General features: G+C 40.3%; 1 protein-coding gene across 1 annotated transcript in view; it reads left to right on the top strand.

Moving 5' to 3' along the window:
- The first annotated feature begins 15,521 nt into the window (after positions 1-15,521).
- The window catches only part of slc45a2 (solute carrier family 45 member 2), a 35,094-nt gene continuing 26,315 nt past the window's right edge, over positions 15,522-24,300 (top strand). The window contains exons 1-2 of the mRNA XM_074690784.1: positions 15,522-16,209; positions 18,644-18,820. Of these exons, the coding sequence (XP_074546885.1) occupies positions 15,738-16,209; positions 18,644-18,820 (649 nt within the window). The 5' untranslated portion in view covers positions 15,522-15,737. The remainder of the gene's footprint in view (positions 16,210-18,643; positions 18,821-24,300) is intronic.

The following is a 24,300-nucleotide window of genomic DNA, read 5'->3' as shown; positions in this document are numbered from 1 at the left end:
GGGCCCAATACAGTATGATCAAAGCCAGCACAGGCTGGATCTCCTCCATGCCAACTGGCTAACTGCAGTGCTACATGTAAAGATGCTGGGTCATTGTTTTTTGTCAATTGAGTCATTTTTGCTGAAAGGCCTTCCTTGTTGTCTTACTGCCCTTTAGTGGTATGGCAGTCTGTTGCAATTACTTCTTATTTTTCTTCATACATCACTGGCCTGGTTTACATAATCTATCCGTCGGTATTTGGGCTGCTGTAGAAACACAAAAAGACAATGGACCAATTATGTCCATTTATCATTGTAGTCAAGCTAAATATGAACTGATTTTGACGCAGTTTGTTTTATTTTGAAAGTCACTGAGTGGTTTTAGGTAGTTTCTGGTCACAACTTCCTGTCCCAATCGATCTTCCCTCAGGTGATTTTATGCATCACAGCTCTGCATCCGGCAAAAATAGGATGGCTGCGTATTACCTGCGACTCCAGCGAAAGGGATCCAGTGTTAGTCAACACATTAGCCACGTATACATGGACCCAAATATTCTGCCTGCATTCGGTTTATTTACTCAAACGGAAAGAATTTAACCTTTGTTTACACCTCATTCTGGAAGAAAAGTGCCAATCCGAATGGACATTTAATCGGTTTCACCAGAGTGAAATATTCCTTTCCCCAAACCGATTGAGGTATCATGTGTCCACTTAAATGGAAAGTTTTCAGGGTGTGTTTTTTCAGCGCATGCTCAGATATGACGTAAGACGCAACTAGAGATGTTCCTCAACTTTAAAAATGGCGGCGAGCAGTCAGTCACTGGACTGCTGGTGATGTTAACGTTTTTCTGTGTATGCCCCATTGACTATTCGGTTTGATTATAGCGGCGCAGGTAGACCAGAGATTTCCTTTCCATATATATATATATATATATATATATATATATATATATATATATATATATATATATATATATATATATATACAATTGTTTTTGGAAAAGTCATTCTGAAAGATTCCATTCAGAAAGATGAAAAACTCCTCATGTAACTGTGGCTACTGACTTGAATGGAAACCTATCTGATCTGTTGCTGTGATGGAGCAGAGATGGACTGCAGATGCACCTGGTGTATTTCAGCCGTGAAATCTCAAATAATGAGTGCTAAATTGCATGACTGCAATTGATAACAGGTTCAAACCGCACTATTTTAATTACGGATTTAACGTGTCACCATGGAGCGTTTGGCAGAGCAGAGTGCGCTTAGAAGAAAAATGAAATTTGAAGCCATGGATTAAGAGAAACCATAAAGATGGGTCACAGGCTACTGCACAAAAGCGAGGGCTCAGGCCATCGTTGTGCACATGAAGCAGCTGGTCAGAGCTGTGTCTGGGCTGATAATGACCACCAAAGCTCTGGCAACAGTCAGGAGGTCATTTAGTGGCAGTGATCCTCCTCCAACTGAGCCACTACGCACAGGTGGAGACCAATGCAGCTGGTGAAAACACAAAGCCCCAGTTAAAAAACTCAAAGCTCAGACATGGCAAAATTTTGGAAAAACCACGTCTCCAATATTTCTGACAGTCCAACTGTGTTGATAACCACACAGAAGACAGAAGACAGCAAATAGTTTCAGATTTGCTCTGCGAGCACCAAATGATTATATTTGCATCGCTTCCTCCCGGAATTTTGTGCATTTAGATGATCTGCGTATATTTTGAATATTCATAAAGATAAACAGGCTAAATGCTTTGATATTTTGCATATTTGACAGGTGCAATCATCAGTGCACCAGGTTTTGCATGTACTATTAAGTTTGCATATGTTTTCATGCATGCAAACCTTTAGTTGTTTTGATACCATGCTTGAAAACGAGATTGCTGATCTCAGCAGGATTAACTTGGTAAATTTGTTCGATAAATAAAATTTTTAGATGTCTCAATCGCCTTTACCCCCCAATTTTCATGAAGGAAGATGTAAGAGAAAAAGAGAAGCAATCATAAAGAGTAAAATGTTAAAAAGAAAGGCCAGGGCAAAGAGTCTCTATTCCAGGAGAAAAGGTTTCTGAGTTTCTTCTGCTTATAACTTGGCTTTATTTCTCCTCATTCAGATCCCCTGACATTAATAATGAAACTTTACTTGATACAGCCGCCGTAAAGCATACCAATAAAGCAACCAGCTAATAAACTGTGACTTTATACAGTTTGAATACTGCTCTCATTCTCAGTAAAGTCTAACACTTAATCAGTGCTGAATCATGATGTGAGGAATCATTGGAAAGGTTATAAAATATTTATATTTCTCTTCATCCTAAATGGTTTAGTGAGAACTTCACTTTAATAACTAAAACTGAATAGCAGACCTGTTGGTTTCGTCTTCAATTTAAGACAGCCTCCTCTTCATCTCCTGATTTGTGGTGTGAGATTTGTATAAGTTTTCTCTGACCAACAACCAGAGAGGAGAAAATGACCTTTTCCCTCTGCTTCCTGCTTCCTGCCTGCTCCCACCTCTCCCCGTCTGATCGGTATCCATCCAGAGGGATCACATGAGTCATCACTTGATCAGCACAAACGGCCGCTGCAGACGACCGCAGATGAACTGCTGGAACTTTGATGGTTTTGCAGAGAACTTGAGCTTCAGGTCAAGAGCTTCAAAAGAATGGTGAGAACATGACTCATAAAAGTGTCTTGATCATCTCCATCATTTTTTTTTCTCTTTTTGCATCATTATTTCTTATTTTAAATTTGGCAAGTTGGCTGCATGGATATTGGAGGGTCTTGATCTTTAATAATTGCCTCTTTCCATGGCAGGTATGTGGTTAAAATATTTGGGGTCAGAGAGGAGGCCTCCCAGTATAATCTCTAATTGCCTCTCTGAGGGCATATGGTTTAAAAATTAAACTGCACAGTCTTGTTAGCAGAGGTTTAATACGTACAGAGCTCCCAAGTGAATGTGTTTTTGAATTAAGTAAATAATAAGATAAAGAAAAACATGCTGTAAACATGCTGTTGTATAACAGGATTTGTTTACAAGTCCAGGATGTGAATTGACTGAAAAAAATCAGGTTTTTTAGTCTCAAAAATCAGATGAGACTGGGTTTCACGTTCTAATCATTTAGAGTCTAAGGGAGTTTTGAAAGGTTTTCTTCGACTTCCCACCCATCCTCATTCCACTGCTTCTTCAAGTTGCGGGGGCAGCAATGTCATCAGAAGACCAATGACCTCTGTCCCCTGCCACTTCCACCAGCTCCTCTGGGGTGATACCGCGGCTGGGCCCAGGCCAGTAGAGACATAAGGGCCCAGTCACACTGACCACCCAAACCATGTGTGCTCAAGTACAATTGGTCCCATGCAGCGCTGTTCCCCAGCTGGTCACACTACTCTAATATGAACCGGGCTTTAGCGAGTATCACACACGCGCATGGCCCGCCTACGTCATTGTGAAGTGTCTGTTTACATGAAGTGTTATCTCTTTAGAGTCAGCACAATGAGACAGAGAGAGCACTGCTACTTTACAGACTTAAAAACCTATGGTAAGTCGTTTTGGTCAGATACAGCTCTCTAACAACCCCGCTATTGTTCAAATTGATTGCTGCAAAATGTACTCATGGCAATCATGCATCATGGATCATACCCACTGTCTGTGCATGAAGTTAACCATGCTGAAATCCACCTCTCTGAAGTGTACCAAAGCAGAGAAGTAAATAATGGGTTTGTTTGAACTTAATTAATTACACAGCAAATTAACGCATTATAAAAATTAACGCAGATTAATCTGGATCCCAAACCCGCTGGGCATTCAAAGACGCACTTATTTTTGAATGTCTGGCATTTACAAACCGTGTGTCCTACTTGGAAAAAGAGGTGTTCTCGACAGATTTTCATATTTCCGACGGTCCCTGAATGTATCATACGTGACGTCAGCAACATGCTTTAAACCGGAGGGAGGGAAGCGAGAGTGATTTGTGACTGCCGTCCACATCTTATTTATTCACTCGTCCTTTTTTAAAAATCTGCAGAAAATCAACCGTTTGCTCTAGCTCAATTCTGTAAAAAAACAGATAATTCTACACTCTTTACTGCATTAAACAAGCCCTGATTGATCGATATATATCCTGAATTTAAATTTAAAGAATTCTTTGAAAATTTCCTTCCATCTTCCTGGTGTCATGTTTCAGCTTGGGGCTGCTCTGCATCAATGAGCAACAGTTTGTGTGTTCAGAGCATGTAAAACTGAAAATACTTCACTTTTCTATGATCCAAGACTTGAATTAAGTGTTTTGTACATAGTTCCTCACAGTTTTTAGCCTTTAGCCCTGGTTCTATAGTATAGAAGTTCATTTTGCAGTGAAAATTGAGTCAACATCGAGTAAAAATGTGACAGAAGCAAAAACCGTCCTACAAATCAAATCTTATCTTAGGTGCAGGAATGTGTGGATTTTGTAAAGATAGAACCATAAAACTTTTTTCATTTGTTCCTTATGCATAAGGGTACCCAAAAGTGTGTTGTATACATTCCCACCTTATTTTTAAATGGGTGTTTTTTTTAGTGTCTTTTAATGTAATTTTAATGTCCTGGAATTCAAATTCTTTATTTTGGGACCTTAAGCAGATATGAGATTAAAATGTGATTAATTAGATTAATTAATTACAAATCCTGTAATTAATTAGATTAATTTTTTTAATCGCCTGACAGCACTAGTTTGAACCAATTTGGGTCCACTGGCATGGTACGGTTTGTCAGTGTGACCGTGTCCTGATCTCTCTATCATGTTCTGGGTCTACCCGGGGGTCTTCTCTCAGATGGACATGCTCCAAACACCTCCCCAAGGAGGCGCTCTGGAGGCCTCCTCACTCCTCACAAACCACCTCATCTGGCTCCTCTTGATGTGGAGCAGCAGCTCTACTCCAAGTCTCTCCCTGAGTCTGAGCTCCAAACCCTCCGAACCTCTCTAAGGCTAAGCCCAGACACCCTGCGGAGAGAGCTCATTTCAGCTGCTTGTATTTGCAATCTTGTTCTTTTGGTCGGAACGTAGATGGACCCTTAAAGTGGGGACCTTGCCTTTAGGCTCAGCTTTCTCTTCACCACAACAGACAGGTGTAGCGTCTACATCATACTGCCCTGATCTGACTATCACTCTCTCCATTTCCCCCTCACTCGTGAACAAGACCCGGAGATGCTTCAACTTCTCGCTTAAGGCAAAGACTCTCTCCAACCCAGAGTGGGAAGTCCACTTTTTTCCTGGCTGAGAACCATTGCCTCAGACTTATAGGTGCTAGTCATTCTCCGGGCTGCTTTATACTTGGCTGCACACCGCCCCAGTGTGAGCAGGAGGTCGGTGTCCAACAAGGCCAAGACCACACTGTCTGCAGAAAGCAGAGATGGGATCCAAGGATTCCTGAACCTGACCCTCCACAGCTTGTCTGCACCTTCCTCATCCTGTCAATAGAAGTAATCAACAAAATCAGTGACAAAGCGTAGCCCTGGCAGTGTCCAACCCTGGCTGGGATGTGTTGGCAATACGACCCAAACTCTGGCTCATAAAGTGCAGAGATCAAATAGCCTGTAATAACGGACCATCAACTCCATTTAAGTGTACGTGTATGACAAAACGTCATTGTACCAAGCTCACTTTGGAGATATAACCCATGAGCCATGTCCAGCTACATGGCTCATGACCACTACAACCTTTAGCTGTCATATATTAGCATTAACAGGGAGATGTAATGAGCTAGCTGTGCCTGTACATGCCAGGATCAAACAGGCACTCTGATGCCATCTGTAGATTTCTCCTCTGAGCACATTAAACCTGGCCTTTTTAAAGCTGAACTCAGCTACAAATCTGAAGATTGAAGCTACTGAAAAAAATGAACACTGTCACTTATGAATGCAATCAACCACCAAAACTGGAGTGGCAGGCTGTCTGCAGGGTCACATGTGATCAGAGGGATAAAAACTCTGGCTGTGAATATCAATGTGTCCTTCTGGCTGTGAGTTTCTGCAGCTGAGGTAACCTTTATAACTTCAAGAAGCAGCTGCTGCTTTATGAGCTGATATATTTCATGGAGAATTGGACTTTCTCTTTTCAATTATTCAACATCTTTAGAGACTGTGGAGCAAATTTCATAACTTTTCTGTCTGGGTCATTGTGCTGCCATCTGGAGCCAAGCTCAGGCTCCTCATCAACAGGTTGGAGGTTTGCTTTGGCATTTGGGAGGAAACTCTGCATTTTCCTCCATTTTCATTTCAAAAGGGTAGCATTTCAAAGAATAAGTTCTACACATAAGTAGTAGTTAGGTAGAGGCCATTCACCTTGACTTAAAAAGGCTTGATTTTCAAAATGATTAACTTTTTCTATAAAGGAGCTATGAGGAGTTTGAAAGTGATCCTAAAAAAGTCTCCTTCTATATGCCTGACTGTAATCCACACTTTAAAGGTCCCATATTCTGCTCCTTTTTCTGCAGTTTAATATGGATCATTGATGTCTTCATGAAATGGTAGGAACATGTTTTGGGCCAAAAAGCCAATAAATCAAACACAGCAGCATTGTTTCCAGGCTCTCATAGCCCCTCTGTTCAGAACGCTCTGATTTAGTGGGCGTGGCCTTCATATGTAAATGAGCCACTGCTGATACCACCCCGCACTTCTGCGTCACCGAGAGCGGGGCCATGAGCACCGAGTGCACAATGTTAAGAAAACAGCAAAGCTTGTTTACAGTAACATTACAGGCTAAAACAACAGGCTAACTGCAGCTACAGTTAGCATCATGAAGCTAACACAGAGACAGGGGGGACACTGAGGAAAAGCACACAGCATTTAAAGTACTCATATTGCCAGGGTCCGAGGTTTGTTGGCGGATGGTTGGTAACGCGCCTGGATTCAGGATCAGTCTGTTCGCTAGCCTTCTGTTGTACTGGCCAAATTTGGAAAAGCAGTCAGCCGTGAAGTGACCAGCACACACATGCACAGTTTTACTGAGTGTAGCTGGCACATTTCCCTCATAAATTAACTCTAGCCACTTGGTCTTGTCTTCCTCTGAGATGGGAAGCTTGTGCATGGAACCATGTGGCTGTTTACAGCCAAAAACAGCCACACTCGCTGCTGGAGAGAGTTCTCCACAGATGCGGGGTGGGGAGTGGGCTGGGAGGGGGTTTGGGGTATTTGCTCCGGTGGACTAATCAGGTCAGACTTGCTCTTGATTATTCAAAAAAGGGAATCACTGACGTCGGCAAACCCCGGAAATTCCAAACAGCTGGTTTTAGGTCGGGATTTTATATTCACAAGCACTACTAAGTACTGGTTTGTCATTAAATATCACATGTTGTGGGCTGGGAGGAAAGCCAAATACCCACAAATTTCACGAAAAGACTTAATAAAGTGATTTTTGCATAATATGGGACCTTTAAAATGAGATGATCAGCGCCAATATTACAGGTTAAAGGATTTTTTAAATTGCTACTTCTTAGCTTCCCAATTGGGTCGACCAAGACCAGATAAATTTACGGCACATTTAGGTCTCTATGACAACACCACGCCAGCTGACAAAGTTTAGTAGTGAGAAAAGAGATCTGGGGTTTTCTCTGCTTTTCTTTCATTAGACATGGTTTAAGGCCCAAGGCTGTCAGCTGTGCTAAATGTAAACAGCTACTTAACTACTTACAAACTGACAGTGTTTCCTTGTTGTCACGTTAGCCTACAGATACATCGGAGCACCAAGCTGCCGATAGCGCTACATATAGCCAGCTAGTACAATGTTTACTTGATGTCACGTTTCAAACCCTATCACTACATAACTGTACTACCTTACTTCACTGTATCCAGTGAAAAGTTGTCTTGAACAAAGAAAACATGTTTCAATTTGATCTCCATTTAATTTCAAAACAAACACACGCCTCGCTAAAAGTCATTTAAAGCAGTATGCAGAGACTCTGGGCCACAAGGTGGTGAGGGATCATCCTCATAGCATCTTTAAGCTTGTTTATGTTTTGTTTTTCCTGTTGACCACGTAGCTGTTATTCATACCTCAGAAACATCTCTGCTTTAAGGATGGACAGAACAGCTCACCTTCAGCCAAAATGGAGGGAGAGATTCAGAGATTTAGTTCTATTTTTTGTATCCTTAGAGGAAATCACTTCTATGTACCACATTTCTAAGTAATCTGACCATATAATGGAGTAAAGGATGTTTTTGCATGAGTCTGGAAGCTGGACTACACAAACCTGGGGCTGTGGGAGTGAGAATGAGTGAACTGATGACATCGACTAAGTTGCATCCTGTGCTTCAGTAAACCAGAGAGAGCAGCAGCGGCGGAGGTAGCCGTCACATTTTTGAGGTAAGGAAAGAAATATCAAGCAGTAAAGCTTCTCTTTCAGAGGTCTGTATGAATACAGCTACAAGTACCATTTCCGTTTGCTTTGATGGGGTCATTCTCCTTTGATGCAATGTTCAGGGTGAGCTCTGACACATGATCGGTATCTGACCTTGTGTTCTTATCTCACTGCTTTCATACATTCATCTGGAAGTGGGAAGACAAAAAATGGAAAAATAGCTGAAAGGACAAAGCAGAATCCAAGGTGAAACAGCTAGCGTTTTATTCCATCATTTCTTTTTTTGCCACTCGAGTGGCAGCTTGTTGCAGCAACTTTCTCTTTGTTCCTCTTTTTTTGTCATACTTCAAAACGCAGAAGCTACTAAACCATGTTTTTTTTTTCTAGCCCTGGGTTATGGGTCAAGGAGGCTTTATTTCCTCCACTAAAGCAGACTTATCCCACAACAATTCACTCAGAAGTGGACTATTTATACTGTATTCTCCTAGCTGTAGTGAGGTGTTAACGCTGCATGGCATAGAGACAGCACGGCTCCTGATGCCTTTTCTCGTCTTGAGGTCCTTGCGAGCCATGATCAGCCACTGCTCCTGTCTGGCCCTTTCAGACAGGAACCTGAAGCGGTAGTTTCATCTGTAGAAAAAGCCTTGCTCTTCACAAACTAGTGAGAAGAAGATATGTGATGATGAAGAGGCAATGGTGAGACATTGCAAGTCTGGCAAGTTCAGGCAGCTCGTACTCAAATAGAGTGTGTGTCGCGGTAGCAAGTGAGAGAAAAGACTGTTATAAAAAAAAGCCTTTGGTGAAACCAGCCTGTGCTCTGAAGAACTGAGAAAGGTAAAAACATACTTTTTTTTCTGATGAAAGAAGAGAGTTTACCCTTTCTTTTGGTAGTTTCATTCTTAGTCATAGAGCACAATATTCAATGGGGCTTGAAAGATTGGTCTGAATCATAGATATCTGCGGCCAGAGTCTGTGCAGCAGAAGCTATGAGGGAAAATCTGAGTAAGTGAGGTGACAAAAATAATTATTTTTTAAGAGTCTTATCTCTTCTTGGCTCTCCCGCCTGACATATTTTGTGCTACACAATAACGTCAGCTGCATTGTTAAACTTGACCTAAAGCCTTGCTCTCTGACCTCTTATAACTGATGAAAACAAAACTTTTCAGAAAAAACAGGACTTGAACACAAAGCAGCCAAATGATATCTTCACATCACCACAGCATTCAGATGTGAGAAACATTACTACGAGGTGTATTGATTTTTGAAAGTTTGACCACAGCCCATCTGGAATGACTGGGAAGATGGATTTTTTTTCACTTGTACTGCAGCCACCAGGGGGAGGCTACCTTACTTCAAGCCTCGCAAGATGACATCCACTTTTTACAGTCTATGGTCAGAATGCTCTGAAAATGGCTGGCAGCCAATAAGTTCAGAGCTTCTGACCAATCAGAATTAAGCATCTAACACAGCCTGGTGAAAGATAGGGCGCAAGCAACTACCTTAGACTAGAAAAAAGGACACCTGTGTTACAAACTGCAATTCCATGAGTGTCCGCTAGAGGCTAACCCTCGGTACTTAAGAGTGTTTTTCATAACTAGTCACTTAACTTACAAGTTTTGCCCATATAAGGGCATGCCTGACCTGTCTGACAGGTAGGCACCCTGTAGGTGTCTGTAAAGAGGCTACAGCCCCACTTCTTTACCTCATCCTAACTCAAACAGAGCTAGGTTAAGTGGCCCCCACCGACAACAGGCTTCAAAACTCTGTATCAGAAACAGATGGGTAACATCTTAGAGAAAACATCCATTAAGGAAGATGGGTGACGATGCTATCATTTACTTTGAGTTTACTCAGTGAGCTGTCAAGGACTTTTTTTAAACATCAAAATATGATCTAGTGTCTTTTCAGATTTTCAACATAGGTTCCTCCCAGAACTGACAGGAAGAAACGTGATCAGTAGCTTCAGTACTTTTGATAAATTTGCAATCTGAATCATGACATTAAGATGTATAAAGTCGTTCAACTTCTTTCTCTGAGCAGGATGTGCGCTGCCTTTGAATAACGTGGCACAAAAGACCCAAACGCAGTCTTTGACTTTATGGATGTGATTTAAAGCATTTCTGCTTCCTCCATCCTCAGAGGTAGTGGTTCTTATTTTAGCTGACCCTTTACACAAAGGTTGACAGCCCATCAGCTTTTCATATTTGGACAAGTGGGAAGTGGCTCAGCCCCCCAGGTTGTCCTGTCATGCTGCTCAGCACGTATCCACTCCTTCAGATAAAGCCTATGGTTATAAAAAAGAATACAGATTCTGAAAACGGATCACCAGCTGAGCAGGACTAGACCCTTGTAGAAATACCAAACCTGACAGAAAGTTTGAAAGGTTCAAAAGTCACATGACTTTTCTTAAAACACCAGATAATAAAAGAGCAAGTATTCTTTAGGTCTTCATGTGCCTCCACATCATTTGTCTGTTGTAGGATTGAGGCCTAATGATGTTCTTGTGATTGTTTCTTCAGCTGATTTTAAGAACATGACCTTTCAAAGAGACAGTTTCTGATGAGCAGAATGAAGTGCAGTGTGAGGAGTCTGTAAGAAATGTCTTGCTGAGCGGTGAATTGAGGTCACAGCATCTTGTTTTCTGTTACGGCTTCATTTCATCTCACATGCTGAAAGTTCGACATAGATGAGACAGCCAGTTATGAATACAGCTTCAGTCACAGTTTTCCTGAGTCGCTTTGGTACATTTCACAAATCATCCTCGCAATTTGCAAAACACTAAGTGCATCTCTCAAAACAGTTCGTACATATAGCAAAACACCATGGATTACCTGCAAAAGCCAGTCTCTGTCTCTAAATCCTTAGTTCATCTCTCTAAGTAAATATCTGTGTCAGTGAACGTGTCAGTGCATCAGAATGATGAGTCCTTGAGTCATTGTGTATGGATGGGCCCGTCAAAGTGCTGAGTCATGTTGTCAGTATAGCAGTTTACTCTGGAAGGAAAGTCTGATGTAAACTATGCTCAAAGTTTTGATGACAGTCATTGTAAATTCTGAGTTACAGCTTGTGTTTGTCGTTGATTGATTACAAGAGACTGGACAAAATTCACTTTTTGGCTTTCACTATTTGTGCTGTAATTTGTTGACTGACCCCATCATTAGCCACAGTTAAATGAGGAGTTTTGTCTTTCCGAATGGAATCTTTATGAATGACTTTCCAAAAACAATAGTATACATGGAAAGGAATATTCCAATCTCTGGTCTACATGCACCGCTATAATCAAACAGAATAGTAAATGGGGCATGCGCAAATAAACGTAAACAAACATAAACAAATTGAAGAACATCTCTAGTTGCGTCTTACGTCATATCTGAGCATACGCTGAAAGAACACACCCTGACAACTTTTCATTTGAGTGGATACATGATACCTCAGTTGGTTTGGAGAAAGGAATATTCCACCCCTGTGAAACAGAATAAATGTCCCTTCGGATTGGCACTTTTCTTTCAGAATGAGTTGTATACAAAGGTTAAATTCTTTCAGTTTGAGCAGATACACCGAATGCTAGTGTAATATTTGGGTCCATGTATACGTGGCTATTGATACAGAAAGGAGAAGAGGGTGCTGCATAGTACAAAGAAAAAACAAAACACGAGTAGAAATGTGAACAAAGAACAGTCTCTTTAGGGAAAACTGTTCATGCAGCGCTGTGGGAATTACAGCAGTGCAGTCTTCCTTCTTATGTTGCTGTCTGCTGGGCCACAAATTTTCATCCACATCACTACAAAGATCTTCTCTGTCCACAAAAAGTCTGGATGATTGAGGACACAGTTGTTCTCCCAGCTTTTGGCTTCATTCTTCAACCAACTTGAGCTGTTATAAGCTTCTGATTGACAACATGGTCCACGAGTGTGAGATCTTTCTTGTCCTTTACAGGAAATTAGTTGCCACCACAGATTTTTTTCAAACACCACAGAAAACAAAGCATTCAGCTTAATTCTAATAACAGAACTCTTTCTCCTGTCTTCCAAATGTCTTTCAAAGTTCGATTCAGAAAAAAATAATGAGTTTCTTTTCTGTCTTTGTTTGTTTTTTGTCCTTGAGTCAGCCAGCTGCTTTCATTGTTGCATGTTTCACAAATCAGGCTGTAAGTTGTTTTAATCATGTTACGTGAACATACAAGGACATTTGGCATTTGGAGTTTAAAGAAAAGAAAAAAAAGAAAAAGATCACGCAAACAGAAAATGTTTTAACTGTTGTCCACATTTATTCCAATCATTGCTGTTTTGAAGGTCACAGCTAAAAACTGGGAACCAGATTTGCGTTTAGCATGTTAGCATGCCAGCATATGCGAACTACCATTTAACAGAGATTATAACTGAGGGTATTTGCACCACTAAAAGTTTTTTACATGCTTGATCAATACTGAAGTTAAGGTCAGGCTATTGCTTGTTGTGTATTTATTCTGTCCCTCTGATGATTCACAAAAATCAACCACTGAAGCGTGCTGTTTTTGTTGTTGTAACGTCTGTCTCTTTAAGGCTCCATACTCCACAAACCCCCTTTCCTCTGATTGGCCAGCCCCATGGAGGCCTTTCAGGGGGCAGAGCTATAGGTAGACCTTGATGTTTGAGGCCCACCTCTCCAACCTGTCCTGAACCAGTTAGTGAATCCTTATGTACAGTGGCCAGTGAATGTCAGACAATTTGCAAAAGCCACAGCATGAATGCAAGAGCAAAAACACGAATGCAAAAGCTACAACACAAATGCAAAATGCAACAACACAAATGCAAATGCCACAACACAGAGGAAGTAGAAAGGGGTTATTTTTCCCAATGTACACAGAAAAGTTGTGAAAGTAAGTAAATGATTATCTTTTTCAACTTCATCTGTGATAAATAAAGCTTTGTAGGGGTCTCACCTTGTCATATCTTTCATAGTACGTATATTTTTTTAATTTACCAGAAAAATATGTTATGAATATTTAGCTTTATGAATCAGTATCGTTAGCATTACAGCTTAATTTATCATGGCTGAAGGTAAAAATTTACTAACTGGTTTTCTTACTTTCACAACTTTTCTGTGCCCCTTTAGATAAATGTCTTCTTAACTTCTGTTGTGGCTGTTGTGGCTGTTGTGGCTTTTGTGAATTGGATGACACCTACCAGGCATGGTACTTATGCAATGACCTCATCATTTCAGCAAGTCTCGTGAAGACCTGGTGCTATTCTATGTCAGAACAGAACATTTTGATCTGTTTACAGACAGAGTCAGAGAATTTTTCAACATAAAGATATGTTGAGTTTTGGGAGTCTGCACATGCTTAGACATACAGCACTGTTACTTTATATTAGGGGTGGGGGATACTGGGAATTTTGGTATCAATCCAATACCAAGTATATACAGGGCTAGTATCGCCGACGCTGATACTTATACCAATACTTTTTACAGTTTTTTTACACAGAAATATAGTGATCATTGAATAATTTTGTGATTTTGCCTTGAGTTGGTTGATTTTGATTATGATTATGGTAAAACACAGCACAAAGATATTAGGCAGTAATAATGCTTTTTATTAACTAACCTCAACAATAGAACAAAATTTTAACTGTATAAAAGTAATTAAATAATTATTCTACCACCACTATTTCTTTAGGGAAAAAAATTACAAGTGCAAAATAACAAAAAGGTCCCCCCCATTTGCACAGAGAAGCAGCAGATGTAGGAAAGTAAAGTAAAGTAAATCGCTGGACGACATAAGAGAAAATGCAGTATCGATCTCATCACGCTAGTATTGATACAATACCAATACTCATCTTGGTATAGATACTATCGATACTTAGGTCGATACGCCCACCCCTACTTTATATCCATGATTAAAGAACACGAGAGTGGAATGAAACAAGAAGTGTCTGGGGTGTTTTCATTGATGAGATAATTCCAAAAGTCTGTTGAATTTTATCCTCTGGGGACCATAAACACTGGGACAAAATTTGAGTTTTATTCCAAAATCAAAAACGTGTCTCACAGCAGCTCTTCATTGAATAAATCATGTTGCAACTCATTCATAAGTTTAATTTATCTTTCTAGGACTATGAATGTCATTAATTTCCCTCCTGTTTAAATGTATTTTATTTGTTTGAATTACTGTATTGTATTTGTGTATTTATGTAAATGTATAGGTATATTTCATTCTTGTCTCTAGGAGGGCCCCTCGACAAGCCCCCATGGGTTTTATTGGCCCTTCCTGCACATTTCCTGATGTTATTGTTTGTTTCTTTGCTCAAATTCGTTTTGTTCTTTTACTAAATTGCTATACATGATTCATTTTGTGTTTCATTTCTTATATGTGCAATTAAAAAAATGTCAACCTGAAAAGTTACAGATATACCAACTGTATTTGACAAAGTGTTAAACCAGATATTACAGGAATAATTGTTGAATTTGAGAAAAAAAATCCAGTGATTTGGACACAGCAAGAATATTCAGAATATAGCTTCTAACTATGTGATTTGGATATTTTGCCTGGAGATCACAAACGTCAGCAGACACCAGAAAATTTAATGGTGATCAGTCTTGAAGTCAGTGAAGTATGAACCTTGTTAAAAGTTTTGATCAATGTCAGTTTTCATTGTGCTTGATTATAATTTACAGAAATCCATTCAATGGTTGAAAAGAGTCAGAACTTAAAGCATGAGACATGAGACCGAAGCAGACAAACATGATCTGTTATAGATCATTTGGTAACAGTGAACTCATCGTTCTCAGACAGTTTAGAAAACCCCAAGACCAGTCAAGTGTTATTTATGCTGACACAAAGTTCAGAAATGTATCTCCACTCCCTGAATAAACAAAAGATGGGTCAGTAAATCAGGTGGTAACTGAGGACAGCAGAATACAAACTGTGTCACTGATCATTAATAGCCCTGGAAACAATGAAACACAGTTGTAAAGTTGTGTTCCACACACCATCACTCACACTCACATGCATATAATCCCCAACACACACTCTCATGAATGGCCACCTGGTTTTTCCTGCAGCACTTTGAAGGGTGAAGAAATAATGAGACCATTAGTAAATCCCTTAAATACACCCACTTCTTTCACTCCTCCCTTCTTCCTCTCTTCTTGACTGAGTCTCTCCCTCTGTTGGGCCCAGACGCACACTTAGACCTTCACATGTAAAGTAAAGCTCTGTGGATATAGGACTGATTGCTCAGCTATGCAGTAGAAGGAGGATTAAGACTGAGGACTAAGGCTGGGTGCCAGTGCTAGGATTGGGCATTTCGCCATTTATGCATGACCCGGAGAGGAACAGCAGCACTCTTTTTTTCTCTGTCACATTTTACCAAAATCTCCTCTTTGCTCCAGAGTTATTCTCCCTTTCCTTCTCCCTTTCTCCTTTCACCCCTCTTTCCCCTCTCTCTCAACCATGACCCTTCTGTCAGAGGACCAGTCTGCGAGACCCCAGCCCTGCCGGCTTCCTGAGCCAGGCAAACACATCCGCAACTCTCTGCACCAGTTCTCAATGGGCTACACCGGCTCCAAAGAGGAATACATGACCAGCGGTGAAAGCGTGGTCTACCAAAACATGGAGCCCCCAAAGCGCTCGAGGGGCCGACTCATCCTCCACGGCATGGTCATGTTTGGAAGGGAATTCTGCTACGCCGTGGAGGCCGCTTTCGTCACACCAGTGCTTCTGAGCGTGGGTCTTCCTCGCAGCCTGTACAGCCTGGTGTGGCTGATCAGTCCCATCCTGGGCTTCCTGCTCCAGCCCATCATCGGGTCAGCCAGCGACTACTGTCGGTCACCCTGGGGGAGGCGGAGGCCTTACATCCTGGCTCTTGGTATCTTCATGCTGCTGGGGATCACCTTGTTCTTGAACGGGGACGCCGTCATCTCAGGTAAGGGTCAAAAAATGGAGAGGGGAGGTCAATGGAAGACTTTAAAGAGTGAAGTCTTTTATTTAAAAAAATGTTAAAAAGTTTAAGTTTTTGTAGCTGACTGAGCCTTTTCATTGATAAAATGGAAAAGAATGAGTGATAAATTATCTAAACAAACTTTGTTTTAGTATTTCATGTTGGTAAAGCTTTGTTTGCCTTTTGAGAACTTATTATTTTACTACCTTCCTGATTCAACCCTTTTGAAACTTTCTTTTCAACTTTTTTGGCTTTTTTCTACACATTCAACTTCTACTCACTCTGTGTTTCTATCAGAAACAATAGTGGCAAGCTCAGCCCAGATTTAGAAAGATTTACCTTGATAAATGTGTTGGCATGCAGTTCTGAAAGGCTCTTACACTCACGCTATTAACTTGTGACCCACGTTGATTGTGTGACTTTTTAAGGTAGCCTTGATCCGATGCCCACTGGCACCAACAGAGGGTTAGGAATGAGTGTAAAAACTCATGTTGCATTGTTTAGTCACAGAGAAAACCTTGAAGAACTGATTTTATTGGAACATGTGACCTTTTAAATACAGGATGAGTGAAAAAAAAAGAAAAAGAAAAAAAAATTCCAGTGTACCCTTATGAAGGGGCCTTTCTTTACTTTACAATGCAGCTGTATTATCTCCCAAAAAGCAGTTGAGAACTTACTCCATCCTGCTTTTCTCATTTGGCTCTAAACTTTAATAATCACTGGGCTTGAAATATGCCCTCAATTTAACCCGTGAGTATGACTGGAATTATCACCTGGAAGTACGTCTAGAGCAAAAAAAGCTTTTCAGAGGCTGCTTCTCTTCTCCACACTCAAAGCTGAGAAAGTCCTTTCTAACCAAACCATGTAAAGCTATGAACTACAACACATTTATTCACTGTGAAAACTCACTGTGAAAACTCACTTATTCTCTGTGTTGAATGCTGTAATTGTTGCTGGAGTTTATTATTAAGAAGCCAAAAGGCTTTTCCTTAATAATCATATGAATTGTAAAATATTTCTTTCTTTTGGCGAAGGCGGGGTAAGCTGATTACCTCTCCACGTTTCTCAGGGGCGTAGGAAATGCTGCAGGCGTCCTGTGACATAATGTTTGCATTGTTAGAGCAACTCAGTCCAACAGCCTCACGTTGGTCGCCATAAGGATAAGAACAAGTCTTTATTGTTCTGTAACTTTTTTTTTTTTTTTTTTTGGAATATAAAATAAAAGGAATGAATGTCCCTTTAATAATACTCTTAGATTTGTTCTAGACTAGGAGTGGGTATCGAAAACCGGTTCCTGTTAAGAACGGAAAATAAATGTTTCAACCCATCAACATCGTTAGCCTTTGTGCTTAACGATTCCCTTATCGATTATTTGAATTGAGCTCCTGGATCATACATTGAGTGGTCTGTCTTAGCTATCTTAGCTTAGCATACATATAACAGTTTCCTAAGAAAACTCTGATTCAGGATTTTCAGCTTGAAGTTTAATTGAAGAACTGAACACACAAAGAAATGTTCCTTTATCTCTCATACCAGATTCCTATTTAACACATTCAACATAGTATATGTCTCCTTATTTATCAAAAACTATATAAACAAAATAGTGATAGCTTAATGCTAACTTATAAAGGAAATTGCGTCCATATGCTAGCAGTTAGCATACATCAACATAACTTCTATTTTACAACAGAATTTCAACCTTCATCAGAGAAGCGTATCATAATTAATCTTTGATAACAACAATAAAAAACCCTAAATGTCAAAATACTAACACGCAAATGAAAGAAAAGTTACATTCAGGCTCATGGCTGGCTTCATTACTATGTCATGGTTCCAAATAACTCAAACAATTGACATAACCTGTTTGAGACACTAGATGTCCTACTTAGGACAATAACATATAACAAACAGAACATCAACGTAACTTGACAGGTGATTTTTACTTATTTTTATTTATGGCCAGAGATACCTAGATCCAGTGACCAATGTCGTATTTTTTTTATTGTAAATTCACACTATGTTGTTCGCAACACAGAAAACCTGCAAAGCTACTTTTTGTACAGAGAAAATTCACAGGAGCGATTGATGGTTGGTTTAATGAAGAACTAGATGGATAAACAGAATCGATAAGGGCATTGGTATCAATAATATTGCATCAATACTCATCTCTATTCCAGCCTTAAAGTAGTCAAAAAGAAGATTCAGGTTTTATAACATGATCATTTTTTGACGGGGTTCGTCTGGTCCTTTGTCTTAATTTCTATCATTTCAAGGTTTCTCTGTGTGATGGTTTTTCTTTTCCCTGCAATTCAATCATCCTTACCAAAATTAGACAATTTCACTCTTGACATCCAGATTGGCTGCTATGTTTAATCATTTTAATATTTTTTGTTCTGTTTTTTTTTTTTTTTTTTTCTAGCGATAGTCACAGATAAGTCGTTGAAGAGCGTCTGGGCCATCGTGGTGGTGATGTTCGGCGTAGTGCTGTTTGACTTCGCCGCTGACTTCATCGACGGGCCCATCAAGGCTTACCTGTTCGATGTGTGTTCGTACCAGGACAAAGAAAGAGGCCTGCACTACCACGCTCTGCTCACAGGTGTGTAGCTCACACAATCACCCACACTCTTTTTGTATTTCCAGCATGCAGCGGGGCGGATTTGCTGTCAGCTTGAGTTCTTTCTTTGTGCCGAAGCTTTCCTTTTAGTTGTTCTTTCACAGCACTCTGTAATGTTTTGACCCTCAGAGCTGAACTGAGTTTTTGTCTGCTGGTGGTAATAACATCCTGGTGGATGGAGCTGCTGTGCTGCTGTCTCCAGGTTTCTTTTCAGACAATGACACATGGGATGGTACAAGAAGTGTGTGTCCAAAGTGATTCTGTTGGTCGGGGTGTGAAGTGCTCGTACTGGAACGTGTTGTCTGTTGTGGTTGCAGCATTATTCTATTTTTCTATTGTATTTTTTTATATCCTGTTTTTGTGAGTCTAAGATGGGCCTGCTGCACTCCTGCTGAGTAAAGGGGAAGTTCGTCAAGTTACTGAAGAAAGAAAAATGTTCCAAAAATGAACCGAACCTTTGGCTCCAAACTGAGATACATGCCAGGCCAAGACTTGTGTGAACTCCGGCAGTTTCCAAGAAGCAGAGTTACTTTTCTTTGACCTTATGAGGGATTTATGTACCACACATATTCTTATAAAAGTCTCTGTAATAAACAGATGGTAGAAAATGGTTACCACTGCCAGCCTACATTATCATAACAGTTCCAGCGTCCATTAGCAGCCATCACACAGCTCACACCATCAGAAAAAAAAAGTTCGTGCTGTTCGGTGATTCAGAGAGCACAAGGACAGACAGACCTGATAGTCAGAGTATTTTATCAGTTTTTCTTTGTTGACTTACTTGAAAATAGTTATGTTGTTACATCATTACATAAAAATGGTCCATTATCTGCATATGGTCTTGTTTAAGAGAGCTTTTTGGGGGATATCATTATTCAACTGACTGACCCTATTTCACAACCAAGAACAGTTTTAAGTGATACATTTGTATCTATTTACCTCAATTACTGTCTGCCTTTCTGAACACGTCTTAATTGCCTGCACAGAATATGCACTGGACAACACTGAAAGGTGAAGCATAATCCAAGTCAAGAATAAACTTGTGACAGACTGTCACAAAGTTTTATTCTTTTTAAAATAATACCAACAAAAAAAGTGCACAGAAATATAACAGGAGCACAAAGAATTAGTTCTGTTACTGAATATTATGCCTATCAGCTCCTTAACTGAAAGCTGCTTTATTAAATATTTGTGTTTCAACACTGTATCAAATGACCGTGTGGGCTTGTGAAAGGGGTTTTGATCACAGTCAAAAAGCCAGAGAGAATTATTCGTCAACCATGCAGCTGTGCCATGACTTATTCAGAATGTTTGAATAGCTAACTTTGTTTAGAAAGCTAGCTTTAAATCATGATAGGCACTACGTGCCCTGCCTTAAACAACAGACATTTATGAATAACAATTGTGACGGCTGGCTTGTACAAAACTACAGATTGTCACAGTGAACAAATATATTAGCCGGTTTGCTCCTAGTTAGCAACAACCAGGGCTTGACATTAACACCGGCCAACCGGCCAAATGCGGGTGGATTTCGGCAGTGGCTGGTAACACCGCTGCTCCCACTGGCCACTTTGGCGGGTTGAATTTTATCTCAAACATGGAGCAGAGAGACAAGCAAAAAGATGACTCTGATGATGAAAGCTCTGAGGAAATTTAATTTACCTCTCTTCATTGTCATTCTCATGAACAAAGAAATGATTTTTTGATTACAATCGTTAATAAATATTTAAGCAGACAGTGTCTCTTGCTGAGTTTTATCAGTTCAATTAATCCCCTTTACCATTTTATTATAAGCAATGACAAACTACTATTTTAATTACTATGTCTTAACAGACTGCATATTTTCATATGAAAGGAGCACAGTGTTACACACAACTTTATCAGAGCTGAATACCTGATTAAGGACCTGTGGATTTTAACATTGATGTAGTGCTGTTTTGAGTGTGCATAGGGGTCGTTTACATTTAAAGAGGTTGTAAATCTTTTTTAAGTAAACTTTAGCATATCATCATCAGCTTTAATCATATTGAACATAATTATCCAACAACAAAATGTGGCCAGTGAAAATACTGAGTGGCTAGTAACCGAGGGATACCACTAGCCACAGTGGCTGGTGAGCAAAAAAGTTAATGTCAAGCCTTAGCAACAATGCTAGCCTGGCTTCTCTAAACAATAAAGGAAGCAGTTAGTGACTACATTAACTGGCTAGCTCTCCACAGTGAACATTAATAATTAGTAAATTTTTCTTAGCTGATCAGACACAGTTAGCAACTATGTTAGCGTAATGACACGGAACCATAGTCCCAGATTAAAGGCTCATTTTTGCTCAATGTTACATACCGATATGGACATAGCCTTCTTTATAGCTCTTCTGTCTGTGACCAAACAAAGCTCTACCACCAGAAACCATGGGGACAGTGTTGCTGTTACTACCTGATTCAAAGCTTTAGCAAGAAAAGGAGAAGAAATAACAATGGTGGAACTTTTGGGATGTATTTTACTGCCTCACCGAACACCGCCTCTTACAGCACTGCCTCTGTTTTTTGTCTTATATGCAAGAGGTACATTATTAATACCCTTCAATCCTTAACCTACTGTGATAGCGTCAACGGTACATTTATCTTGCACTAGTGTTATTACTGTAACTTTATCATTTGCACCATAAGAAAATTCAAACATTTCAAACATTCAAAAACCAAACAATTTGTGCTTTCCAGTGATATATGATTCAGTACAGTAATCACAAGCATGTGGCACTGCCCCGCAACGCAAGAGCAAGAAAGTATCAAGAAAATGTGTAGCGGTTGTAACTCCTCGAGTCTTTGCCCAATCTTAAAAATGTCAGAACACTGACTAATGTTGCGTACCCACCGAAAGCGTTGAGATCGAATGTATTCGCGCGTCAAGAAATTGCACGAACAGTCCACCATCATCATTTCATTGTCGAGCATGGCTCCGATCACCACCACCGCTGCTCTGTACCTGCTGTCAGGAAGTCAGCTACGGGCTAGGCGCCGACATCGGTACTGGATGCACGCTATCCTACAGAGACGGTGTGAGCTCGTGAGTTCCACCGTCTCTTGCAGGAGCTGCGTCTGGACGACGGCCGGTTCCAGCGATACTTCAGGCTGACTGTTGCCCAGTTAGAAGACCTGCTATCCAGGGTTGGTCTCCCGCCTGGATACCAACTACAGGCTCTCTATTCCAGCTGTGGAGCGCCTGTCCATCTGTCTCCTATGTTTGTGTAGCTAGCTGTGTAGCTCTACCTATGTTTGGTGTGTGTGGTGTCACAACTATGTGACGATCTTCACGCTGATAGGCTGTCCCGGCGCGTCAAGACGCTCGCTTGCTCAAAAAGTTCAATTATTTCAACTCGAGCGTCAAGCATTGAACGATGAGCAGCGAGCGTTTTTTGCTGGAAATGCTCACCGCTCAACACTTGAATGCTTGACGCCGCTCTATGCTCGCCCTGACGCAGCATCAATTCACGGTTTTAAATTGACTTTGTATGTAATATCAACGTGGCAAAAGTTTGCAACGCTTTCGGTGGGTACACACTGTAAGAGCTGAGAAGCTGTACTGTCAGTCAGTGTCAGTGTTCTGTCTTACTAAACTCCTAACATAATAATTTTCATCTTTTTTTTTGTGTGTGTGTGTGTGTGTGTGTGTGTGTGTGTGTGTGTGTGTGTGTGTGTGTGTGTGAGTGTTTTTCTCTTCTTTTATGCTGCTAATATTTCCATACCATGTGCAATAATAATTTACTGGATGTTAAAATCTCAAGTTTATGTTCTGCTGGAAAAAGGGGCCAAAGCAATCTGACATAGAGCATTTTAAACCTTTTTACAGCCTTAATAAAAACATCAAGGCACATTTTAGTGTCTTTTAGATTCAGTTTTAACTTTAATTACAACAAATGATTACATTCTCCCAGGTGAAGTAAATTTTAGTTTATCCAAAGTTCAGTACATTGAAGAATATTAATATACATCATTCTCTGGTAGGATTGCACATTGAGGAGTGTGACTGTGGTTCTTGATGATCCTGAGGGCTCTGTTCTTTGTGGGCGCTGGAAACATTATTTTACATTTTGAACTCAAGGATTTGAAAACTATAGTTTTTTCAGTCTGTTTTCCTAGCCTTTAAATTGATAGTGAAATTAGTCCCATGATAATTATGTCAGTCTATAGAAAGTATAATCACTCATTTTATAGGTTTATAGAGTAAACTTTACAGATACTCAGCTGAAGTTTGAACTTTTAAAAATACTTAAAAAAAAAAAAAGGGAAAAAAAAGAAGAAAAAAAAAAAACATTTTTAACTGTATTTAAAGCATTAGAGAACACACCAGATCACGCAGTGTAAGATGTGTAATTTTTTTGTGTTTGTCAGTAGTGTGCTCAGCTGTCAGCAGGCACCGAGTGGTGTGAGCATGCTGGTCAGGCTGTAATCCAGCCCTGAGCTAGTCATGCGCTGCAGTCATGGGTCTGGGCTGAGAGAGACAGAGGCCAGGCACATGACTCCTTAGACGCTGCTGCCATGGCTGGTATGTGAGGTTTGGGGAGGGAGGAGCTCAGATTGTTGTGGGCTCCTTTGTAGTTTTTGTAGCTCTTCAGTTGGCCTAAAACTCAACCCTGGAGAGCATTTTTTCATCCAGCACATCTTTGGGTGGAAACTTCAACCAATTCAGTTCGTCAAGTACGAATTTACAATAATTCACTGTCCCTAACAGATGGAACTTGATTATTTATGAATAATAATTGTTCCCACTGCTTTTTTGAGTTAGCAATAGTTTAACTAAAGCCAAGCTAACACACAGAGCTAACAGGCTAAATGTGCTAAATATTCACCTTCAGTGGATGCACTCTTCCGATAAAATCATTTTTCTGTACTCTTCAGCTCTCTGATTTGCCCTTGGTTGGCTCCCAGAGGATACACCACAAGGTCCCCTTTTATTAAGTAACATCCACAGAGGAAAACATTTGACATGTTTTGCTAGTGTGGTAAACCATTGGTTCCCTTTGAGTAAATCCATAGCCTGTGAAATAAATGGACATAGACTCTGTGACATCACCTGTCTGTTTCTAAAGCAGAGTTTGAAGCATTTTGTTGACTGGGATCATATTAGAAATGAGGTGTTGCTTTGAGCCTCCCTCCTGTCTAGCATCATCTGTAGACCAACATTTTTGCTGGTCAAATTCTATGTTTTTTAGATTACTAATGTCAGCTGCAAATGGCAACCTTAGGTCTTAAGATATGAAACTTGTGTGACAAGTGTTAAAAACTGCAGTTCATTGAGTGTCCACTTGAGGCTGGCTGCAGAAGCACCAGAAACCACGGTACACCAGTTCAGTAACGATGATCTTTACGGTAAAAATAAACAAGTTTACAGCCTAGTTCAGAGAAAATTTCAGCCTGAATAACTCATTTTCAAGTGGTTCATGCTTGACGGCGGTGTTAAGTAAT

The sequence above is a fragment of the Halichoeres trimaculatus genome, unplaced genomic scaffold, assembly GCF_033239565.1.
Source record: "Halichoeres trimaculatus isolate MK-OKI-2021-1 unplaced genomic scaffold, fHalTri1.1 fHalTri1_scaffold_16, whole genome shotgun sequence".
In the NCBI taxonomy this organism is placed as follows: Eukaryota; Metazoa; Chordata; class Actinopteri; order Labriformes; family Labridae; genus Halichoeres; species Halichoeres trimaculatus.
Note: the sequence above shows the minus strand (reverse complement) of the source record. Positions and strands in the feature narration are given on the sequence as shown.